At 34.8% G+C, this 20,924-nt stretch overlaps 1 protein-coding gene across 1 annotated transcript; it reads left to right on the top strand.

Moving 5' to 3' along the window:
• The first annotated feature begins 16,696 nt into the window (after window positions 1-16,696).
• LOC107915057 (patatin-like protein 1) lies at window positions 16,697-18,710 on the top strand. Its single transcript, XM_016844165.2, has 6 exons — window positions 16,697-16,935; window positions 17,050-17,231; window positions 17,317-17,512; window positions 17,606-17,767; window positions 17,878-18,180; window positions 18,333-18,710. Exons 1-6 carry the CDS (start codon window positions 16,822-16,824, stop codon window positions 18,558-18,560), a joined length of 1,185 nt encoding a protein of 394 aa, XP_016699654.2. The 5' UTR covers window positions 16,697-16,821; the 3' UTR covers window positions 18,561-18,710.
• The last annotated feature ends 2,214 nt before the right edge of the window (window positions 18,711-20,924 follow it).

Raw genomic sequence — 20,924 nt, 5'->3', positions numbered from 1 at the left:
TGCATAACTACTTAATAGGTAGGTTCAGTGCAAATATTAGCTTAGCTCATTATTTTTGAGATAATGGTCTATTTATTCACATCCATAGCGCATGCACACAATTATTAATAGATAGAAAAATTATGAAATGCACTTTTGTGTATTAACTAAAGTTCTATGTGTAAAACCCAAATTCTGCTCGGGCCCATTAAAACCAAACTAAAATAAACCAATAAAAATAATAAAATAGCAGTCCATATAAAAGTCCATTTACACGGCCCAAATATCCATTAACCCAAATAGCCCAATACTCAGCCCAATTACATTGAAGCCCAAAAAAATAGTTTTCAGAAACCCCTAGGGTTTTTGGAACAATCCAGGCACCGCTCCTACCCTCCGCATGCACCAGCCTCTCGCCCCAGTCGCACGTGCGCCTCCACTCCAGGCTGGCCGAACCTACAACAAACGCAAACAATAACAGCAAAAAAAGAAGCAACACTGACAGCAAATGAACAAGTAACAGAATAACAGAAAATAGGATTATTTTGTATTCTTTTTTTATTATTTATTTCTTTATTTCGGCTATATAAGGCCGATTGCAAATTTGTAAAAGGGATGGAGAAATCAAAAAAAGAAGCACTTCGTATTAACAAGCAGAGAAAATAAAAAAAAGGAGATTCAAGGTAGATATTCAGTTTTTTTCCTCTCTTCTTCTTTGCTGCGATTCATTTTTAAAAAATAATATAGTAAGCAATAGAAAAAAAGAAGATTTACCTGTTGGCTTTGCGACGCCCTGCCTTCAAATCATCTAGAAAGAGAGCCAAAAAGCCTTTTGTGGTGCGGCTCCGACCATCGTTTACGGTGGAATTGTGGCGGAGGCGCGGCGGCCCAAAGGAGGGTTTCAAAACCCTGGCAGAGAAAAAAGAAGAAGCCATTCTTTTTTTTTTGAAACATAGGCTACCAATATTTTTTTAAAATAAATTTTTGTTTAAATAATAATACAATACGACGCCGTTTTGAGCAAGGGTTCCTAGTGTGAAAACGACGCCGTTTAGCGGCCATTGACCCGATTGCCTGACCCGTTGGTCCCAGATCTACGTGTTTTATTGCGCATGGTGAATTTGCGCTAATAGCCCCATGCTTTTATAACGTTTTCAAATCAATCCTTTTATTTCATTTAAATTTAGCCACACATTTTATGTTTCATTCTAATATGGTCAGCGCAAAGATGCTGCGTTTTGAAGAAAGGGAAATATTTCCCATTTGGCCCCCATGTTATCCGCACATCATGCTTTGGTCCTTTATTTTATTTTTATTTTCATTTTTTCTTTCTAATTTTGTTTTAAATCCATTTTAATCCTTATTAGATTGATTTAATTTGCTCATTTTTAATTTATTTAAGTATTTATTATTCCACTATTTTTTATATGTTTAATTTTTTTAAATCTAATCTTATTTTAATATTTATGCTTAATATTATTTTAAATCCATAATTAATATTGTTTAAATTTATCGTAATTTATTATTTAAAGTTTTTTTTGGGCAAAACACTAAAAAAAGCCCTTTTTTTAAATTTTCCGAAATAGGCCGATTTTTTAATTATTTACCGGAATGGGCCATTTTCCCCGAAATCGCGACCACATAAGCGCGATGTCAGGGTACGTGACAGGTCAGCGCGTCCACGTCAGCACGACCTGCTGACGTACGTGGACGCGTTGACCTCTCTCGTAGCGCGTTTCCGGGGACGCGATTTTGACGCTGATTTTACGTTGGGTTTTTTGGGTTTTAGGGTGCAGGCTTTTTAGGGTTTAGGGGTCCCGAAAAAATTATTTCGAGTTGACGTTTCTGGTCAAATAGTATAAAATCGCTTCTACCAGGATGCTATCAGAGAAGAAATTGTGAAATTGTACCCTCGTGGACGCCATTTCGGCACAGTTGGTCATGTCAGAAATAATTTTTTTTGACGTTTTCTGAGCAAATAGTATAAAATCGCTGATACCAGGATGCTATATGAGAAGAAATTGTGAAATCGCGCCCTCGTGGACGCAATTTCGCTACAGTTGGTCATGTAGGAAATAATTATTTGTTGACGTTTCTGAGTAAATAGTGTCAAATCGTGCCCTCGTGGACGCGATTTTGCTACAGTTGCAAGTTTAGGCTGAGGCTATAAATTAGGTAGAAAATGTTCTTAAAATGCATAAGTCATAGCAGAAACATTTTAGAGAGGCTAAGAAAGTTAAAGTTTCAAAATGAGTGAAAGTATTAGTGTTGTTATTTACTATAATGGTGAGGTTTGCTACACCGAGAATAGTGTTGTTTTTTTGTCGGAGAATACGGTGCGACTGTCATTTAGCCAAAACATAGATTTGACAGAACTTCGTAAAAGAATTAGGCGTAAAATCTTCGGAACGACGCCAATGAAAGTTCTGTCAATCACGTATCGATTTTGTTCATCTGTTGATTCGGTGACATATGAGTCGTTCGACATAAAAGGTCCTCGTAGCTTGGAGGCAATGGTGCAGACTCATCTTGCTAGTGGAGCAACTTATATTGAGTTATATGTACAATTTACGTCGCCAACTGATGTACTTCCGTCCAGTGTTCGAGATGTATACACGACCTCTTGCCGACACTCGGTTAGCGGGTTACAAAATACGGAACAACCCATGTTCGGTAGCGGTGTCGAATGCACATCCCCACCAAGACATTCTGTCGGTGGATGGGACATGTACGTCGGTGGCTCGACGTTTGACGCTGGAAATACGAGATGGGGAACTGCATCAAGTTCTAGTGGATGGCAATCTACATCCAATTGGGGACGTTATCAAATGCCCAGAAGAAGGGATGACGTACTACCTACGACATCAACCGGTGAGGGGACGTCGTACGCTGCAGATGATTATGGGTTAGAAGATGAGTCCGATGTGGATCCACCTCGAGAGCCCGGGCTGGATGGTGCAGAGGTGGGATTATTTTCTGAACCGGAGCCTATTCTAACAGAAGGTGAAGATGGTGATAGGAGTGCAGATGATGAAGAAAATTTACGATTCAGAGCATACTCACCTCCAGGCCACACGCATAATGTCGATCTGTCAGCAGATGATGCGTTAGAGTTTCCAGATCTACCACACCGGTTGCGCGATCGTACAAGTCCGGGGGTAGATCTCGGTGAACTTGAAGTTGGTAATCAGTTTACCAATAAGGATAGTTTTATTGGTGCTTTGAAACAATATAGCATAAAAAATGGCGTTAATTACCACGTCGTTAAATCAAAATCTGATAAGTTTGAGGCGAAGTGTGCGGTGCAAGACGGCACATGTTCATGGAAAATCGTCGCCTCGTTAAGGAAGGGGGAAGCCTGTGGCAGTGTACACACCATAGATATTGCCTGAGACACGTTGCTTCGAACTACTACAGGCAATATCCATCTAAGATCGAACGACGACAAGTGACCAACATGGGTATTTACTATATAACTGTATTATTTCGTTTGTCATTTTGAATTAGTTTTATTGGTAGAAGTGGTATAAAATATTCGCTATGTTCTTATATTGGTAGGGTATGAAATGAATAAAGATCATTTTCACGAGATGTTGGCAATCTTACGATCCCAAAACGAAGAAGGGGCAGACTACCTTTACAACATACATTTTGAACAGTGGGCACAAGCATACGACGGAGGCCTACGATATGGCCATATAACGTCGAACCTGGCAGAATGCATAAATTCTGTTCTTAAAGAAACGCGCCATCTACCGATAACAGCAGTTGTGCGAGAGACATATTTCCGTTTGGCGGCGCTATTTCCAAAGCGAGCGGCAACTTATGCAGGCCAGATGCAGGGTGGGCATGTATGGTGCAGTAAGGTAGTTCAAGAAATTAACAAGGCAAACGCGAGGGCAAACACCATGCACGCAGTGTGTCACGATCGAGACAATTTATGGTTTCGCGTGACGGAGTTTGACAGACCGCACCAAGGTGTTGTTGGTGGGCAATATCGTGTACACTTGCGAAACATGACTTGTGACTGTGGGAAGTTCGACGCACTTCGTTATCCATACGCTCATGTTATTGCAGCCTGTCAGAAACTCCGTCTGGATCCGCGGAGTTATGTGGACGAAGTGTACAAATTAAAAAACATGTACCACGTATGGAGACACGTTTTCCCACCGGTCCCAGATGAACGTAAATGGCCGCCCGTATCTCTTGTCCTTTTAAGCTGTTACCGGATAGAGAATTGCGTCGCAAGTCGAATGGTCGACCTTGCTCCACTAGAATACGGAACAATATGGATATCCGAGAAACATCCAGTCAACAGAAGTTGTGCGAATGGTGTAAGAACCCAGGCCATACAAGTCGATCATGCCCTAATCGCAATAGTTGAATGTAATAAGTGATGCAATTACATTTTATTCAATTATGAATTGATAATTGTATTAATTGTTAGTACAAGTCAAAACATTTTATGAAATCCAACATTATGTATTAGTTGTTCTTTCGGTTCGGCATCTAGTTGTCGGACTTGGGACGATGATCCACCTTCAAAGAATAGTGTATGTGGAGGTGTTTGCATCATGAACGGCGACGGAGTTTGAAAGCCATGCGTTGCTAGCGATTGGTAAAAAGGAGAGCTCCCCGACGGCCCCCTTTGCGACCCCTCCTGCGCCGCTGGCCTAGTAATCGGTGGTCCGCTCGGCATTACAGGAAATGGAGCTGATCCGGGCATTTGGCTCCAACCTGCCATAGGATTCAGAAAAGGATACATGTACGGGTTAGGGTATATATAAGAGCTAGGAAACATACCTGGCATCATAGGGAAAGGCGATTGCGTGGGTATCATCTGTTGAATTGCTGCGTCAGATGACTGCGTCGGTGCTCTCGTTGGGGACGGTGATTGCATGGCCACTGATGATGAACCGGGTGAATGTCTGGGCCTCGTTGAGGGGCTGCCCTCGTAATCTTGTCCCCTTGGATTTAGAGGCGGGCGCCTTTCCCTTCCGACACGTATTTTCCACTGCCTCTCCTCCGGCATAAGTAAATACGGCTTCCCATGGACCCTAAACCATGGCATGTATTCTGGAACGCACGCTAACTCGGGAACAATGATTTGTTCCCGAGTAGGTAGATATTCATTCCGATTTTCCCACATTTCTATGTACTCTGACCAGTATCTAGTCCAATCCGTACCTAATAGCCGAAGGTCGATTTTGTGGTGCTCGTCAAACACCTCAGGGTCCGCAGGGATCGGTTGTCTACATCCAAACTGTCATAGGACTCTGTCTGTTTGGTGGGGCTCCACGGTTGCATAGTTGATCAACACCACTTTCACGTGCCAAGTGTTCGGATTTTGTAAAAACTCTTCCGGGATTACTGCCCGGACTGCCGGATCCTCGTATGGTGTCCATTGAAACTACATGAACATGATAGAAATATTACATAGATACATAATACTAAATACTAAATATCAATCCACTAACGAATGTATGGAAATATCTATTTACAATAATACTTACTTCTGCTTCCGACCGTTGCTCCAATAGAAGTCGTATATCTTCAAGTTCAGACGGTAATCCACGATAACTTGCCGGATGGTTCCACCTAATTAAATAAATTTTTAGCATACTTTTATTCTTACAAAATCTACATAACAATTTCACAATGTAATATAAAATTTACCTCGTTACGAGTGGAAATGTATATGGGTGGTTCACTCGAGGACGTAGAAATGGAAAGTGAAACCGTGCCCATGATTGCAGTAGTGACAGGCAACCTCCGATTTTTGCTCTCCTCGGTTTGGTTGCTCCGCACATCTCCCGATATAATGTTGCCAAGACGGCAGACCCCCAACTAAATTCACCGGCTGCTCTAAAATCAACGAGTTTTAGCAGCCACCTTAGATGTACACGGCTCCGTGACTTGTCGGCCATCAGATAGCCTCCAATTAGTTGAAGAATGTATGATCGGGCATATCGAATTCTTTCAATTTCGGTTGAATTTGCATTCAGATTGGGGAAGGTGGCACGTAACCAGCCCATCTCCACCTTACCTCCATCCATTTTATCCGGAACAGCGCCTAAAAGCTCGTAGCACACCGCCTCCCAATTGTTAGATTGGGCAGACCCGGTGACTAGGTGCCCGTCCACAGGCAATCCCAAATGCAGATGGACATCTTCTAGAGTGATAGTGCACTCTCCACATGGAAGATGAAATGTGTGCATCTCGGGTCTCCACCTCTCGATGAGCGCACTGATCAGTTTCGGCTCCAACTTGCATCCCCGGCCTACCGTCGCCACGTGCCAAAATCCCATTTCCCGCAGGTAGTTCTCTACTAACGGTGATGGAGGACCATGCATATTCCGAATATTGCATTCCAATACCCGATCTTTAGACTTTTATAACAAAAATAAATTAATATTTATCTAAAAATACATAAATAAAAATATCTTAAATAAAATTTAAAATTTAAATTTAATACTTACCATTTTCATTTGCTCCACCGATATGTGATTCCTATCAAGACGAATCAATGATTCGGCCATTGTTGAAAATATTAAAAATTTTAAAATTATTTTAAAAAAATAAAAATATTTAAAATTTTCTTAAAAAATGAAATTGAATGGAAAAAGAAATTTAATATGGAGTTGAGAGATTTTTTGAAGGAAATTGTGAGGATTTTGGAAGGAATTTGAGAGTTTAAGAGAATTTTGGAAGGAAATTGAGAGAATTTTTGAAGGAATTTAAGAGAATTTTTGAATGAAATTGAGATGGGATTTGTTTGTGAAAAAAAAAGGGGTGGGGGTTTTATAGTAAAAAAAATCTGACCGTTGGGGGAGCAACGGTCAAAAATTTGACCGTTGGACACTGTTCACGCGCGCGAGTCAGCGCTGACGTGGACGCGCTGACCTGTCACGTACCCTGACATCGCGCTTATGTGGCCGCGATTTCGGGGAAAATGACCCATTCTGGTAAATAATTAAAAAACTGGCCTATTTCGGAAAATTTAAAAAAAAGGGCTTTTTTTAGTGTTTTGCCCGTTTTTGTTCATATATTTTAAGTTTTCATGCATTATTATTCAAATTCATCATGCATTATTTTATATATTTTTATGTAAATTCAATATTATAAGTATACAATTTATATTAAACTATTTTTATTATATACATATACATACATAATATATTATTGATTTCATATTATTATTTTTTACCTATTTCCATATATATATTTTTTATTTCTTTTAAAAAATCCTATTTTATTATATTTTACTTATTTCAACTTTTTACATATATCTTTATATATATATATAATATTATCTATTTGGAATTTTTCATTCCATGTGTATTATTTATTCAGATTAATATATATTATTTTGTATATTACATATTTTGATTTTTGTATACAATATTTACTTTGAAATTCATTTTGATATTATCATTTCACATAGTATTTATTTTTATCTTCATTTTTTATCTATTTCAAACTCGTATATGTATTTATTGATTATTTGTCGTTTACTAGTGTACATTTTGGTTTACGAATTATCACTTCTCGTTATACATTATCATTTCCGTTGCGCTTTATTTGCTCAAGAAGTTACGTTTAATACGGTTTTAGTTTTGAAATCGTTTTTATTCAAAAGCTTCCAAGGTAGTGTAACACTCGGTATTTGGGATTTTCGAAAAGATCGTACCCTAACTTACGGGGTCTCAATTTTTCGATAATTTCAAATATACGAACCTTTTTTTTAAAAAAACACACATTTACTGAAAAATTATCTCGGGAATCAGAAAAAGACCGTGTTCCAACTTACGGGATATGATTTCTTCTCTGAAACTGAGATGATCAAAATTTCTAAAAATAAATTTTTTGGTATTTATTCTCGTTTCAGGATTTAAGATATTGTGTCATAACTCACGTGATATAATTCTTTTTCTCGATTAACGAGAAGAGCACCATTCCTTAAATTTTTAAGTAATTTTAAAAGGATTATATTTTTAAATTTCTTTTTGAATTTTCAATTTTTCGACATTAAGAGATTAATTAATTGATTAGGTACCAATTTTTGGCATGACGAGGGTGCTAATCCTTCCTCCCATATAACTGACTCCGGAACCCGTTTTTCTTGAATTCCGTAGACCAAAGTTATTGATTTAATAAAATCAAAATGTTTTATCAAAACAATTGAATTGCAAGGTGATTTGATCACACCTCAAAAATGTTGGTGGTGACTCCCGTTTTTTATCTTTAAAAAAAAATCGACTCTATTTTTTTGTTTCAAAAAAGTGGTTTCGACAGCTTGGCAACTCCGTTGGGGATTGATTTTAAGAGTCGAGCCACAAATTGATTATTTTCTGTCTTTTTGTCGAAAGTTGAAAATTAGATTTAAATTTACGATCCTTTCATTGCATTTCTATGGTTTGCATTATTGTGGTCTGTTTGCTTTATTGGTTCGAGTTTGTAATCACTTCATATTGCACTACATAACCGTTCGGTTACACCCTCTTAAGTGGGACTGAGAAACTAGTCCTTCGTAAGGTGTTCACCTCCGTATAGGATAGTGGATTACTTTCGGGATACATCCGTACCTATGCCTTCGTGAAATTTTCATCTCCGTATAGTCATAAGGAAATGTATTCCCCTGAATTGAACTCAGTCTGTATGAACCTATAATGGGTGAGGATCGAGGAATCTGCTGGTTCAGGTACTCTTTCTTTAGAGCCGAACCGCATGTAGTAAGCCTTAAGAGCCTACACTAGGTAGAACCACTTTGCACCTTTAGTGGTCGACCGAGTAGATACCTTATTTGTGATTTCTTGATTTTGGTCATAAATGTACTAACTTGCTTTGTTTTTTATTGTGTTTGCTTGACATGCTCATCATATGCATAAAAAAGGTGTTAATTCGCATTCGATTACTAAATAGAGAGCTTGTCATAGAGAATGAATTTCTTGATAAAATAGAAGATAATGCGGTCGTCCGAATATGGTCTGAGAAAATGTAACAAAGGAATGATGATAATCTTATGAATGAGTGCACGACTCTACTTTGTTGCTCGAGGAGTCAAGCTGATAAAGATTATTCAAGAGCCGCCAACATTCCAACTTTCTTAAAGAAGCTAACAAGCATCACAAAGATGGGTGAACGATGAGTGGTAACTCAGATCAAGTAAAAAGGAGGCATCCCTTGGAAGAGTTCATGATATTTTATCTTACCATATAGATATGAAGAAAATGATCGATGTTTTCTCCTAGAGTATGAGGGCGAGGCCGTGCATGTATCCGTTTTATGTAAAGAAATTTGTTTTCTAGTAAATTTTTCTAAATGGAATTGAATCGGAATCAACACCTTTTTGCATTCATTTCATGCATTTGCATTACATTACATCATATGCATTAAAGTCTACCAAAATAGCCTAATTGATTAAAATTATTTCAGTTAATCTGGAAACCAACAATAACCTACCAACAAAATACTGTTACGGTACCCGAGCAAAAACAAAAGACATGTACCAAAGATTGGAAAGACTTGAACAATTCCAAAGGGAGATGTAAGACTAACTGTAGGCACAGATGCAAGAGCAACTAGCTAGGATCCAACAAGGCATGATGGACAATAAAGAGATGGAGTTCTGTGAAAAAGTTAAAAAAGAGGGAAGTATATACACGTCAGAATCAACGACCGAGGTTCTAAAAGTCAATTATCCTGTGCTCATCATTTCGCGACCTAAAAATAATGAAGCTAGAGTATAAGTGACACCAAAGATCATAATTCAGAAACCTGTAATTTTTGCTTATAAGGATAGCAAGAGGGTTCCCTGGAATTATGATTGTAATGTGACAATCCCGAGAATAGTGGGTTTAGCCAGTGCTTTAAAAAAGATCAAGATGTAGGTCCTTATACGCTTATTGGGAGACACTACGATCCGTTATATGCCCGAACAGAACCTATAAAAGGAAAATCCCTAACGGTAAAACAAAAGAAGGGAAAAGTAGTCGAACCTAAGCCGTTAATTAATGAGCCAGTGAAAAAGGAGGAAGCCAAGGAATTTCTAATGTTTTTGAAACACGGCGAGTATAGTGTTGTGGAACAGTTGCATAAACAATCAGCTCGCATATCTGTATTAGCTTTACTTTTGAGTTCGGAAGTACACCGAAGTGCATTGATGAAAGTGCTAAACGAGACATAAGTGGCCAATGATATTTCGGTCAATAAACTAGATCGGCTGGTTAATAACATAAGTGCTGATAACTTCATTTTCTTCAATGATGGCGAAATACCACCAGGGGGTATGAGATCCACTAAAGCTCTGCACATTACTACCAAGGGGTATGGATTTGCTATTCTTGGAATACTTTATTCTTTTCAAGATACGTGTTCCCAATCAATTCCCTTTTTATATCATCCTTGATAATTTATTCATTCCGAGCTATGCTCCAAATCAATTTTATTTTTATCCAGTGTTTTGATCTTTTGCAAGCATGTTGCATTGGAATAATGATTAATGGACTAACAATACTTTCACAAAGAAAGTGCTAAATATTACTCTGGAAGTTTCTAAATAATACAAGAACCTGAATTAGAACTATTGTTTAAAACGCATCAGGTTTAAAGGTTTGAAATATATGAGAATGAAAAGTCTAAATTAAGACTATCTCTTCGAATTTTGTTGTCAAAAATATTGATTGAACAAAACGACAAGATATCGTGTCGGTGATAAAGCTTTAATAAACAAACAAGCAATGATTGCCAAGCATAAAAAGAAGTTATTCTTGGAGAAGGGAATTCTACATTTGTGCATAAACATCTGATCATGACACCCTAATAGTGGTGTAAATGACCAAAGTGATGGAAGAGGATTCACACCCTATGCTCTTGAATTGCAGTAGGAGATGATGGAAAAAGTGTCAGATTTTATACCCTGGGTCTCAATAGCACAAGACTCGTCACCCAGAAGTACGGTTAAACCTTGAGGTTACAGTGGGGCAAACTGATTGTGTGTTTCTTTGGGTCTTTTGTCGAAGGTACCAGCCGAACAAGAACACGTCAATGATGGAGCCTTAATAAACAACGAGCAATCACAACTTAAACATTAAGAGATCATTTTCATGACATTCTGCATTCATTATACACATCTAGTTAGGAGATTTTGATTTCATTCCAATCATAACATCCTAATCACTAGGCATGAATAGGCCCATAAAATGGATTCTACAGTTCATGCTCCCTAGAGAATAGATCGGTGAAACCACAAATCCTATATCGTTGAAGTTACAAGGGGATGGATTGAAGTCATTATAGCGAATCTTATTTCCCTGGCGTTGCAGTGGAACATATTAAAGCTGAAGGCAGCGAATCTTATTTCCCTAGAGTTGCAGTGGAACAGATTAAAACTGAAGGCAGCGAATCTTATTTCCCTAGCGTTGCAGTGGAACAGATTAAAGCTGAAGGCAGCGAATCTTATTTCCCTGGCGTTGTAGTGGAATAGATTAAAGTTGAAGGTAGCGAATCTTATTTCCCTGGCGTTGCAGTGGAGCAGATTAAAGCTGAAGGCAGCGAATTTTATTTCTCTGGCGTTGCAGTGGAACAGATTAAAGCTAAAGGCAGCGAATCTTATTTCTCTGGCGTTGCAGTGGAGTAGATTAAAGCTGAAGGCAACGAATCTTATTTCCCTGGCGTTGTAGTGGAATAGATTAAAGCTGAAGGCAGCGAATCTTATTTCCCTGACGTTACAGCAGAACAGATTAAAGCTACAAATTATGGCGGATCTTATCTTCCTGAAGTTGCAGTGGAGCAGATTGAAGCCACCAGCCTTATCTCCCTGAAGTTGCAGTGGAGCAGACTAAAGACAGCGAATCTTATTTCCCTCGCGTTGCAGTGGAACAGATTAAAGCTGAAGGCAGCTACAAATTATGGCGGATCTTATCTTCCTAAAGTTGTAGTAAAGCAGATTGAAGCCACCAATCCTATCTCCCTGAAATTGTAGTGGAGTTGATTAAAACGACAAATCCTATATATTTGAAGTTGCAATAGGTTGGATTAAATCTACCATAATAAGTCTTATTTCCCTGAAGTTGCAGTGGAACAGACTAAAACCACAAATCTCGTTCCCTTTAAAGTTGCGGCAGAGCAGATTGAAGCTACGAGTCGTATCTGAAGTTACAGTAGAGTGGATCGAAGCAACAAGACACAGTGGGCTAGAATTAGGCTACTTGAAGAAGAGAAGCACTAAGAGAGGTCAAAACTTGGCGAGACCGGGCAAAATTTGTCTTTTTGAAGTCTTTGCTCCATTCTCGTTACACGACAACGAGCAAAGAGGGGTAATTGTAAAACCCAAATTCTGCCCGGGCCCATTAAAACCAAACTAAAATAAACCAATAAAAATAATAAAGTAGCAGTCCATATAAAAGTCCATTTACACGGCCCAAATATCCATTAACCCAAATAGCCCAATACCCAGCCCAATTACATTGAAGCCCAAAAAAATAGTTTTCAGAAACCCCTAGGGTTCCTAGAACAATCCAGGCGCCGCTCCTGCCCTCCGCATGCACCAGCCTTTCGTCCCAGCCACACGTGCGCCTCCACTCCAGGCTGGCTGAACCTGCAACAAGCACAAACAATAACAGCAAAAAAAGAAGCTACAATGATAGTAAATGAACAAGTAACAGAATAACAGAAAATAGGATTATTTTGTATTCTTTTTTTTATTATTTATGTCTTTATTTCGACTATATAATGTCGATTGCAAATCTGTAAAAGGGATGGAGAAATCAAAAAAAGAAGCAGTTCGTATTAACAAGCAGAGAAAATTAAAAAAAAAAGAGATTCAAGGTAGATATTCAGTTTTTTCCTCTCTTCTTCTTTGTTGCGATTCATTTTTAAAAAACAATACAGTAAGCAATAGAAAAAAAGAAGATTTACCTATTGGCTTCGCGACGCCCTGCCTTCGGATCCGCTAGAAAAAGAGCCAAAAAGCCTTTTGTGGTGCGGCTCCGACCATCGTTCATGGTGGAATTGTGGCGGAGGCGCAGTGGCCTGAGAGAGGGTTTCAAAACCCTGGCAGAGAAAAAAGAAGCAGCCATTCTTTTTTTTTGAAACATAGGCTGCTAATATTTTTTTTACAGAAATTTTTGTTTAAATAATAATACAGTACGGTTCCGTTTTGAGATACGGTTCCTAGTGTCAAAACGACGCCGTTTAGCGGCCATTAACTTGATTTCCCGACCCATTGGTCCCAGATCCGCGTGTTTTATTCCGCATGGTGAATTTGCGCTAATAGCCCCATGCTTTTATAACGTTTTCAAATCGATCCTTTAATTTCATTTAAATTTAGCCACGCATTTTATGTTTCATTCCAATATGGTCCGTGCAAAGATGTTGCGTTTTGAGGGAAAGGGAATATTTCCCATTTGGCCCCCATGTTATCCGCACGTCATGCTTTGGTCCTTTATTTTATTTTTATTTTTGTTTTTTTCTTTCTAAATTTGTTTTAAATCCATTTTAATCCTTATTAGCTTGATTTAATTTGCTCATTTTTAATTTATTTAAGTATTTATTATTCCATTATTTTTTATATATTTAATTTTTTAAATCTAACCTTATTTTAATATTTAAGCTTAATATTATTTTAAATCCATTATTAATATTGTTTAAATTTATCGTACATTATTATTTTAAGTTTTTGTTCATATATTTTAAGTTTTCATGTATTATTATTCAAATTCATGCATTATTTTATATATTTTTATGTAAATTCAATATTATAAGTATACAATTTACATTAAACTATTTTTATATACATACATATACATACATAATATATTATTGATTTCATATTATTATTTTTTACCTATTTCCATATATATATTTTTTATTTCTTTTAAAAAATCCTATTTTATTATATTTTACTTATTTCAACTTTTTACATATATCTTTATATATATAATATTATCTATTTGGAATTTTTCATTCCATATGTATTATTTATTTAGATTAATATATATTATTTTGTATATTACATATTTTGATTTTTTTATACAATATTTACTTTGAAAATTCATTTTGATATTATCATTTCACATAGTATTTATTTTTATCTTCATTTTTTATCTATTTCAAACTCGTATATATATTTATTTATTTCAAATTTTTCATTCCATATGTATTATTTATTTAGATTAATATATATTATTTTGTATATTACATATTTTGATTTTTTATACAATATTTACTTTGAAATTCATTTTGATATTATCATTTCATATAGTATTTATTGATTATTTGTCGTTCACTAGTGTATATTTTGGTTTACGAATTATCACTTCTCGTTGTACATTATCATTTCCATCGCGCTTTATTTGCTCAAAAAGTTACGTTTAATATGGTTTTAGTTTTGAAATCGTTTTTATTCAAAAGCTTCCAAGGTAGTGTAACACTCGGTATTTGGGATTTTCGAAAAGATCGTACCCTAACTTACGAGGTCTTGATTTTTTGATAATTTCAAATATACGAACCTTTTTTAAAAAAAACACACATTTAATTAAAAATTATCTCGGGAATCAGAAAAAGACCGTGTTCCAGCTTACGGGATATGATTTCTTCTCTGAAACCGAGATGATCAAAATTTCTAAAAATATTTTTTTTTGTGTTTATTCTCATTTCGGGATTTAAGATATTGTGTCCTAATTCACGGGATATAATTCCTTTTCTCGATTAACGAGAAGAGCACCCTTCCTTAAATTTTAAGTGATTTTAAAAGGATTATATTTTTAAATTTCTTTCCGAATTTTCAATTCTTCGATATTAAGAGATTAATTAATTGATTAGGTACCAATTTTAGGCATGATGAGGGTGCTAATCCTTCCTCGCATGTAACTGACTCCGGAACCCGTTTTTCTTGAATTCCGTAGACCAAAGTTATTGTTTTAATAAAATCAAAATATTTTATCAAAACAATTGAATTGCAAGGTGATCCGATCACACCTCAAAAAATATCGGTGGCGACTCCCGTTCTTTATCTTTAAAATAAAAGTCGACTCTATTTTTTTGTTTCAAAAAAGTGGTTTCGACTAGGGGTGAGCAAAACTCAATTCGACTCGAAAAAATTGAAAAAAAATCGAATTTTGAGTTAAACGAATCGAGTTATTCGAATCAACTCGAATTTTTTTTCGAATTTCGAGTTCGAATCGAGTTGAGTTTTCGAATTCGAATAACTCGAATAATTCGAATAATTCAAATAACTCGAATAATTCGAATAATTCGAATATCAAACTATAATATTTTACATTTTTACCCTAAACTTCCAAACTTTTTTACTTTTCCCTCAAAACTTTTACTCCTTCCCACTTTCCCTCCAAAACTTTTACTCCCTTCCCCTCCCAACCCCCCAATCTACCCAAAATCCATTTCTCACCAAAATTTTACTCTTCCATTTACTTTTTCTCAAAATTTTACTCCCTAAAACCCTCAAAACCTTTTATTTTCCCCCAAATTTTTTTACTCCCTCCCACTTTTCCCCTAAAACTTTTATTCTCTTCCCATCCCACCTCTCATCTACCCCAAACCCTCCCCCCTCCATTTTTTTTAATATTTTCCCTCCTAAATTTTACTCCCCCTATTTAGTTTCCCTCAAACTTTTATTCCCCAAAACTTTTTATTTTCCCCCTAAACTTTTACTTCTCACCCTTTACTCTCAAATAAAAATTCAAAATTATCCAAAAAAAAATCACTAAACATAAATAGTAATAATTTTATTTATATCTACTATTTATATTGTTAAATTAAATTTCACATTTTATATTATTTATATTATTGAATTGTTTAGTCATATTGAATATTTATATTAAAATTGAATTCTTAATTATGCCATAAAATATTCGTGTTAAAATTTTATATTGGTATCAATTTCACATTTTATTTTTAAAATAACTTTTATTAAAAAAATTATATTTTTATATTTAATATTTTTTTTAATTCTAAAATACATAGTGACAAGAATCTGAAGATAATTGAAACAACTAAGCAAACAAATAAGCTAACCAATATATAAAAAATGAATAAATAAATTATGAGGTGATGAAAGTTAATAAAAAATTTGATTAAGGTGGACAAATTTTATTACGATGGGTGACAATGGTTACAAGGACCCAATATTATTTTTTAAAATTTAACTCGACCAAATATATTCGATTCGATTCAATTCGAATTCCATCTCACTCGGCTCGATTCGAGAAAACTTCAAATAAAGTTAGGATGATAAAATGAGATTCGAAAACTCGATTAACTAGAAAATTTTCGATTCGATTCGATCGAATGCTCACCCCTAGTTTCGACATTATATATATCTGGTGGAGATTATATTCACAATAATATTTATCATATTTAATTAAGGGTTGTGGGATGGAATTATTGGGAGAATAATCCACCTAGCAAAATCAAATAAAAATTTAGATTTACAGCCAAACGAAAGTAGAAAAATCAAATAAAAAACTGGAAAAAACCCCAAAAATCACGGGTGGACTAAATAAATTAACCACAAAACGTGTGACATGTGAACGAATTTTATTTTATTTTACAATTAAACAGACGATTACAACACAATGATAATTTAAAACCTTCAACAGGCTTCATATAATAATAAGAAGAATAAGAGAATAAGAATAATAATAAGCTTCAACGAAGGTGAGGGGTTATTACCATGGGGTTCAACAATGGATGATGATGGTCTTCAATATTCATGCTTTTTCACACTAGAATTCCTTATAAATACGGTGTTTGATCCTCGGATGCTTCTCATAACTCAATCACGTATTTTAACTTCAATCTTTGGGTTGGGGTTAAAAAAAAATGGCTAGTCCTTTTGCGAAAAGGAAGATGACAACGGTGCTGAGTATTGATGGAGGTGGCATTCGAGGCATTATCCCATCCACTCTTCTTGCTTTCCATGAAACCAAGCTTCAGGTTCTTCATGAATCTCTACTTAATTTTTTCACAAGAAATCATGTCTTCTATACTCATATGTCGGGAAAACACAAGCTAAAGTTTTGTTACATGTGGTTGAGTTATGTTTGGTAGGAGTTGGATGGACCAAATGCAAGAATTGCAGATTATTTCGACCTCATTGCAGGCACAAGCACTGGTGGGTTGATAGCCACCATGCTTACTACTCCAAACCAACAGAACAGGCCTTCGTTCGCTGCAAAAGATATCAGCAATTTCTATTTAGAGCATAGCCCCAAGATTTTCCCCCAGCATAGGTGAATTCTAATGGCAATATTGCTTCTCTTTTGTTACTAATTTCTTTATGCAGAATCAATTTTAACGTATTTGTTTATTCTTTAGTCGCTTTAATTTCCTGGCATCAATGGGGAATTCAATCAAAGCAACATTCTCGAGTCCCAAATATGATGGAAAGTACCTACGATCATTAACGAACCAATTATTACAAGACACCACACTCAAACAGACACTCACAAATGTGCTTATCCCAGCTTTTGATATCAAGCTTCTTCAGCCAGTCATCTTCTCAACCAACGATGTAGGTTTAGCTTATTATGGAGCTTCCCCATTTCAATTTAAACAAGAATCCAACTTATATTCTTACATTTTTCTTCTCTAGTTGTAATTACAGGCAAAGTCGGATGTTGCGAAGAATGCAAGGTTAGCTGATGTGTGCATGAGCACCTCCGCTGCTCCCACTTATCTTCCGGCACACTACTTTGAAACTAAAGATGCTGACGGTAAAACCCGCACATTTGATCTCATTGACGGCGGAGTTGCTGCAAATAATCCTGTCCGTACGATTTCTTCATTTCGGCTTGTTGGTTTATGTTGGACACATGCATGAGTGACACCTTCTCAAAGAGATGAAATTTAAACAAAAAGTAATTAATATATTTGCAGACATTGCTAGCTATAACCCAGATTACCAAAGACATGTGGAAGGAAAAGAGTGAGATTGTGGGAAATGAGGCGATAGATTGCAGGAGGATGCTAGTGTTGTCACTGGGCGCTGGTGCAGCCAAGCATGAAGAGAAATACAATGCAGCAGCGGCATCCAAATGGGGTAGGATCGACTGGCTGTACAACGGTGGCAAAACTCCGATTATTGATGTGTTTTTCGACGCAAGCTCCGACATGGTTGATTTCCATACCGCTACTCTCTTCCACTCTTTTCAATCCGAGTGTAATTATCTTCGTATACAGGTACCAGGGTTCATTGGCCAAGTAGCTTCTTTAAACGTTATTTTTCAAACCTAATATCTTTATGGAAGCCCTCCATCTCAAATATTGAACAGACTTGAGGGAGTACCACAAGTGGTTATATAATATTTCTACTCATTTTGGTGGCAAAACAGGACGACACATTGACGGGGGATGCATCGTCGGTAGACATTGCAACTGAGAAAAATCTGAAAAATCTTGTGCAAATTGGGGCAAAGCTGTTAAAGAAACCAGTCTCAAGAGTGAATTGGGTGACCGGCAAGTATGAAGCTGTTGAAGGAGAGTCTTCCACCAATGAAGAAGCTCTTGTTGATTTTGCTAAGAAGCTTTCCCAAGAACGAAAGCTTAGGCTTGCTTCATAAATTTCAAACTTTTTTTAATGTAATGTTTCCTCTTATAAAGCTATTCAAACCATTTTCCTTTTAATGGGATGCACGGTTTTTATTTATTTTTATTGTAATTTTTTGGGTTAAATTATTATTTGGGTTTGAATTTGGTAATAAATTCTACATTGGGTTTTAAACTTTTTTTTTTTCTAAGTTAAGTCTTAACTTTATAATTATTTCTATATTGGAGTTTGAACTAAGCAATTATTCTCATATTGGACTTGAATTTTTTTTTTGTTTAAGTTATTAGTTCCTAAACTTGGTAATTATTTTCATATTAGGGCATGCACGAGGCAACCATTTCCACATTGAAGCTTAAATTTTAGGGGTTTCAAAGAAATATAATGAATTAACTTAGATAAAAAAAAAGAGTTCATACCCCAATGTAAAAACAATTTTCAAATTTATGAGCCCCAAATATAGGGACAATTGCCAAGCTCATGGGTTAACTTGAGCCAAACAAATAGTTCAAGTCCAATGTAGGAGTAGTTGTCAAATTCAAACAATTTAACACTAATTTTTTATTCAATTATTTATGTAGTCATATATTAAAATTAAAAAAATTATAATTTTCATCATTTAAAAAATTATAAAAATAATAAACCTTAAAGAAAATTAAAAATAATAAAAATAAAATACATATATTGAAAAATACATACCGTTTACAATTTCTTGGGTCATTCTTGACTAATATTCTGAGTTTTTTACCAAAATAATTCAAAAAAATAAAAAAAATTCTAAAATAGTATAATTTTTTTATTTACCAAAATGATATATAAAAACAACAGTTAAAAAAAAGCTGCAAAGGAGGTGACACGCCAGTGGCAGAGGCAGCACCTAAGGTGCCACTGCCACAAGCGGCACCAGCCCTTATATTGGGTTGGGGGGACCATTCGACTAGAGAGAAGAAAGGAGAAGAAAGAAAAAGAAAGAAAAGGGAAGGAAAGGAGAAGAAAGGAAAAGAAAGAAAAGGAAAGGAGAAGAAGAAGAGGAAGAGAAGGAAAAAGAAAGAAAAAAAATAAGTAAAGATAATTTTTTTGTATTATTTTAATTTTTTTGTAATATTTATGTAAAAAATCTATGTTATGTGCATTATATGTGTTTTATTATTTTATTTAGCATATATATTTTATGAAATTTATTTAGCATAAAAAAACCCATGGTATGTACATTCTATGTTGATTAGAAAACTTTTTTATGAAATTTATTTAGCATGTTGTAATGAGTTTTTTTAGAAAAATAGCATTAAAAATAAAATAATAAAAAAATATGTTTAAGAAAACATAAAATATGAAAAGAATGTAAAATAATAAAATACGAAAATAAAATATTTTTTGAAAGTAATAAAATCCGGAAAAAAATATGAACAAAGGGCCGAAATAAGGGTTTTTTTACTAAATTAATGCATTTCAAACATAATGTACTAAAATAGCTTAAAATGATAAAATATGAAAATAATATATTTTTTGAAACAATGAGGCTTCGGTAAAAAAATACGAACAAAGGGCCGAAATAAGAGTTTTTTTACAAAATTTATTTAAAAAATACACTAAATTAATACATTTCAAATATAATGTACTGAAATAATGTAAAATAATAAAATACAAAAATAATATATTTTTATTGAAAGTAATAAAATTTGAGAAAAAAATGCGAACAAAGGGCCGAAATAAGGGTTAATTTTTAAAATTTATTTTAAAAAACACTAAATTAATACATTTCAAACATAATGTACTAAAATAATGTAAAATAATAAAATTATAAAATAATATATTTTTATTGAAAGTAATAAAATTCGGGAAGAAAAATACGAACAAATGGCCGAAATAAGGGTTAATTTTTGAAATTTATTTAAAAAACACAATAAATTAATAAATTTCAAACATAATGTACTAAAATAATGTAAAATAATAAAATTAGAAAATAATATATTTTTATTGAAAGTAATAAAATTCGAGAAGAAAAATACGAACAAATGGCCGAAATAAGGGTTAATTTTTGAAATTTATTTAAAAAATACACTAAATTAATACATTTCAAACATAATGTACTAAAATAATGTAAAATAATAAAATTAGAATATAATATATTTTTATTGAAAGTAATAAAATCCGGGAAAAAATACGAACAAAGGGCCGAAATAAGGAGTTTTTTTTTAAATTGATTTTAAAAACACACTAAATTAATACATTTCAAACATAATGTACTAAAATAATGTAAAATTAGAAAATTAGAAAATAGAATATTTTTTTAAAGTAATAAAATCGGGGAAAAAATACGAACAAAGGGCCGAAATAAAGGTTTTTACTAAATTTGTTTTGAAGTTGCAGGCATCGCAAT

The sequence above is a fragment of the Gossypium hirsutum genome, chromosome D10 (genome assembly GCF_007990345.1).
Source record: "Gossypium hirsutum isolate 1008001.06 chromosome D10, Gossypium_hirsutum_v2.1, whole genome shotgun sequence".
Classification (NCBI taxonomy): domain Eukaryota; kingdom Viridiplantae; phylum Streptophyta; class Magnoliopsida; order Malvales; family Malvaceae; genus Gossypium; species Gossypium hirsutum.
The sequence above is the reverse complement of the archived record's forward strand: the minus strand, read 5'-3'. Positions and strand labels throughout refer to the sequence as shown.